The 4,187-nt window shown below is 46.9% G+C and overlaps 1 protein-coding gene across 2 annotated transcripts in view; it reads left to right on the forward strand.

The window, feature by feature from the left end:
* DMRTB1 (DMRT like family B with proline rich C-terminal 1) overlaps positions 1 to 3,594 on the forward strand; it is a 146,304-nt gene extending 142,710 nt beyond the window's left edge. For both annotated transcript variants that reach the window (XR_010186525.1, XM_063938912.1), the window contains exons 3-4: positions 1,286 to 1,436; positions 1,786 to 3,594. Coding sequence is in view for 1 of the 2 variants with exons in the window: in XM_063938912.1 (XP_063794982.1) it covers positions 1,286 to 1,436; positions 1,786 to 1,865 (231 nt within the window). In the remaining variant the exon portion in view is untranslated. The remainder of the gene's footprint in view (positions 1 to 1,285; positions 1,437 to 1,785) is intronic.
* The last annotated feature ends 593 nt before the right edge of the window (positions 3,595 to 4,187 follow it).

A 4,187-nucleotide genomic window follows, 5' to 3' on the forward strand; every position in this document is an offset into this window, starting at 1 on the left:
CCCTCCCGCCGGCACTCCTCTGCTAGTTTGCTGACCAGCTTCTCCCGACCGCCAGACACGCCATACACACCCCTCTTTACATTTACTTACCCACAGCATCGGCCAGCTCTGTGCTATCAGGAAGGGCTGCTCTGTCCTGGGGAATTACCGGCCCATGGTGCCATGTCTGGACATGTCTCAGTCGCTGTATTAGAATAGAGCAGCGTGCACGTCAGTACAAGCGTAGCAGCGTGACTGGATAAATGACATTGGGGGTCATTCCGAGTTGATGGCTAGCTGCCGTTGTTCGCAGCGCAGCGATCAGGCTAAAAATCGGCATTTCTGCGCATGCGTATAGCCCGCAGTGCACACGCGCGACGTGCTTTCACAAAAAACTATGCAGTTTCACACAAGGTCGAGCGACTCTTTTCAGTCGCACTGCTGATCGGTGAGTGATTGACAGGAATGGGGCGTTTCTGGGAGGTAACTGAGCGTTTTCCAGGAGTGTGCTAAAAAACGCAGGCGTGTCAGATGAAAACGCAGGCGTGCCTGGGGAAACGGGGGAGTGGCTGGCCGGACGCAGGGCGTGTTTGTGACGTCAACCCAGGAACTAAATAGTCTGAAATGATCGCAAGGTAGGAGTAGGTCTGGAGCTACTCAGAAACTACATGAAAATATTTTGGAGCAGTTCTGCTAAGCTAAGATACACTCCCAGAGGGTGGCGGCCTAGCGTTTGCACGGCTGCTAAAAGCAACTAGCGAGCGAACAACTCGGAATGAGGGCCAATGTTCCTGACCAGAGGGACAGCGACTGGGTGCAGCCTTTATACATTCATAGGCTGTACCTGCCTAGTACAAATAAGGGGGGCTGCAGCTCTGACCTCGGACCCGCCATAGGAAGTTATAGAGCAGCCTGCGTTTAGGGACACCAGTGTGAAGGAGTCAGGGATAACCTGTTTGGGGGGGATTACAAGCCAACGAAATATGTGTATGTACAAATGTATTTCTAGTGGCCGATAGCTGATACATACAATAACGACCCTTCTCTGGAGGCCTCCATAAGATGCAGATCCCCCATTTCACTGAGACCACCTCAGAGCCCTGATCTCTGGTGGCAATTCTAATGAATGGCGTAACCCATTCTGTCTCTGGGGAGTGCGGCTGCTCTCTGATTGGTGGGTAGTTCCGGAGCTTGCCGCTACATCCCGCATCATCTGACTACTCTTACAGTGTAAAGCGCTGCCTGTTGTGTAACCTGACGCTGTTGTGGTGTATTGTAATATTGTTATTTTCTTCTATTCCTGTAGCTTCAGGATGGAGGGGGAGACTTCCGTCACAGTTATTACCCTCCAATGCCTCCGTTCATGCCACCTGGGTATCTGTCTGGAATACATTACATGCCCCCTAATATGCCTCTCAGTGTCAGCGTGATGGCGGAGCCCAGGAGAGGTCTGACTGGTGAGTGTGGGAAGGCTTGGGGTACACATCATGGTGTCTGCAGGACCCCTATCAGCTCTGTGGCACTGAGGAATGTCTGCACATGTGCACCAGCTAGGTGGCCTGGACAGCGGGAGCTGCTAGGGGGCCTGGGGACGGAGTTTGAACAACACTGCGCTGGAGCATCCGCGCACAGGCTGCCTGTTTTATCCCAGTGTGGCGTTTGTGCTGCTGTTGGCATGGTTTATTTACCAGTAGCAGGCCTCAAAATGCCCGTGGCCACCTGCGGGCCTGATCAACACTAAACATAGTATAGTCTTAATCAGAAAACTGCATATTTCCCTTGAATGAGGAGGTGTTTGTGTTCTAGGTCACAGCTCAGCAGAGAACCAGAGTCTGAGGATTGTGTCAGAGAGAAGTGTGCCACCAAACAAGGAGCCGAGCACCTAGCCACCCGGGGAATCCTGCACAGTTACTATACCAATACAACAGAAATGAATTTACCACTATTCAGGAGTGTATCAATATGATTAATCACTTCCATAACTTTCTTAATCTTGTATGTATTTCTGATTTCCATTCACTGTTAACTGCACCAACCACCTACACACAGTGGATGCGGTTATGTTGTTGTCTGAGGTAATATACCTGAGACTGCCGCTGATCGCTTACATGGAGCCATGTTGCTGTCTGAGGCAATATTCCTGAGATTATAGCCTATCATCTTACGCGGAGCCATGTTGGTGTCTGAGGTAATATTCTTGAGACTATAGCCTATCACCTCACGTAGAGGCATGTTGATGTCTGAGGTAATATTCCTGAGACTATAGCCTATTACCTTACCCGGAGCCATGTTGTTGTCTGAGGTAATATTCCTGAGAACGTCGTCTATCACCTCACCAGGAGCCATGTTGTGGTCTCAGGTAATATCCCTGAGAACGTCGTCTATCATCTCACGTGGAGCCATTTTTCTGAGGGGATATTCCTGGTACTATAGCCTATCACCTCACATAGAGCCATGTTGTGTGAGGCAATATTCCTGAGAATGTCGCCTATCATCTCACCACAAGCCATTTGTCTGAAACAGTATTCCTTGTACTAAAGCCAATCACCTCATGCGGAACCATGTTGTTGTCTGAGGCAATATTCCTGAGAACATCGCCTATCATCTCACCACAAGCCATGTTGTTGTCTGAGGTAATATTTCTGAGAACTTCACCTATCCCCTCACCCAAGCCATTTGTCTGAAACAGTATTCCTGGTACTATAGCCTATCACCTCATGCAGAGTCATGTTGTTGTCTGAGGCAATATTCCTGAGAACGTCGCCAATCACCTCACGTGGAGCCATGTAGTCTGAGGCAATATTCCCAAAAACATTGTCTATCACATCGTGCGGAGCCATGTTGCTGCCTGAGGTAATATTCCTGAGAATGTCGCCTATCCCCTCACTCAAGCCATTTGTCTGAAACAGTATTCTTGGTACTATAGCCTTTCACCTCATGCGAAGCCATGTTGTCTGAGGCAATATTCCTGAGAACGTCGCCTATCACCTTACGTGGAGCATTGTAGTCTGAGGCAATATTCCCAAGCACATTGTCTATCACATCACGCAGAGCCATGTTGTTGTCTGAGGCAATGATCCTGAGACTATAGCCTATCACATCATGCAGAGCCATGTTGTTGTCTGAGGTAATAATCCTGAAACTATAGCCTATCACATCACGCAGAGCCATGTTGTTGTCTGAGGTAATATTCTGGAGACTATAGGCTATTACCTCATGCGGAACCAGTGACATAACCCCGACATACCGCACATATAGCACTGATGGCCTGGATTCCTAGTAAAAGAACATTGGATCATTGACAAATTGGCGGCTTTACTGGTTCATACGGAGTTAGTACATTCTCAGAATTATTGACCCAGTCAGCAATGTGTCCTCCACACTGTATAGAACAGATACACCTAAATGAAAAAATAATACACTCACACTAACGTTATGCTGATATATCTATGTTTTCAGTAGAAAGCAGTTGAAACTGTTTGAGATTTGCCGTCTCTCGTTCCCCTTACCACTTCTGTTATTTCCAGTGTTATCGCAGGTTTGCCATTTGTGATAAAAAAATATTGTAACAAAATATATTTTACAGATAATAAAGTTGATATCTATGTTTGCTAATGTGATTTCTTTTTGTTTTAATTTCAGAATCTGCATTTACTGTATACTATAAGTGTAATAATCACATATACTGGTACTTGTTAGTGAGCTGGGGGAATCGTGTAGTACTCATATGTTATTGTTGGTGCGTGTTAATGAGCTGGGGGAATCGTGTAGTGCCCATATCTTATTTCTGGTACTTGTTAGTGAGCTGGGGGAATCGTGTAGTACTCATATGTTATTGCTGGTGCGTGTTAATGAGCTGGGGGAATCGTGTAGTGCTCATATCTTATTGCTGGTACTTGTTAGTGAGCTGGGGGAATCGTGTAGTACTCATATATTATTGCTGGTACTTGTTAATGAGCTGGGGGAATCGTGTAGTGCCCATATCTTATTGCTGGTACTTGTTAGTGGGCTGGGTGAATCATGTAGTGGTCATATCTTATTGCTGGTACTTGTTAGTGAGCTGGGGGAATCGTGTAGTACTCATATGTTATTGTTGGTGCGTGTTAATGAGCTGGGGGAATCGTGTAGTGCCCATATCTTATTGCTGGTACTTGTTAGTGAGCTGGGGGAATCGTGTAGTACTCATATGTTATTGCTGGTGCGTGTTA

The sequence above is a fragment of the Pseudophryne corroboree genome, chromosome 9 (genome assembly GCF_028390025.1).
Source record: "Pseudophryne corroboree isolate aPseCor3 chromosome 9, aPseCor3.hap2, whole genome shotgun sequence".
Lineage (NCBI taxonomy): Eukaryota > Metazoa > Chordata > Amphibia > Anura > Myobatrachidae > Pseudophryne > Pseudophryne corroboree.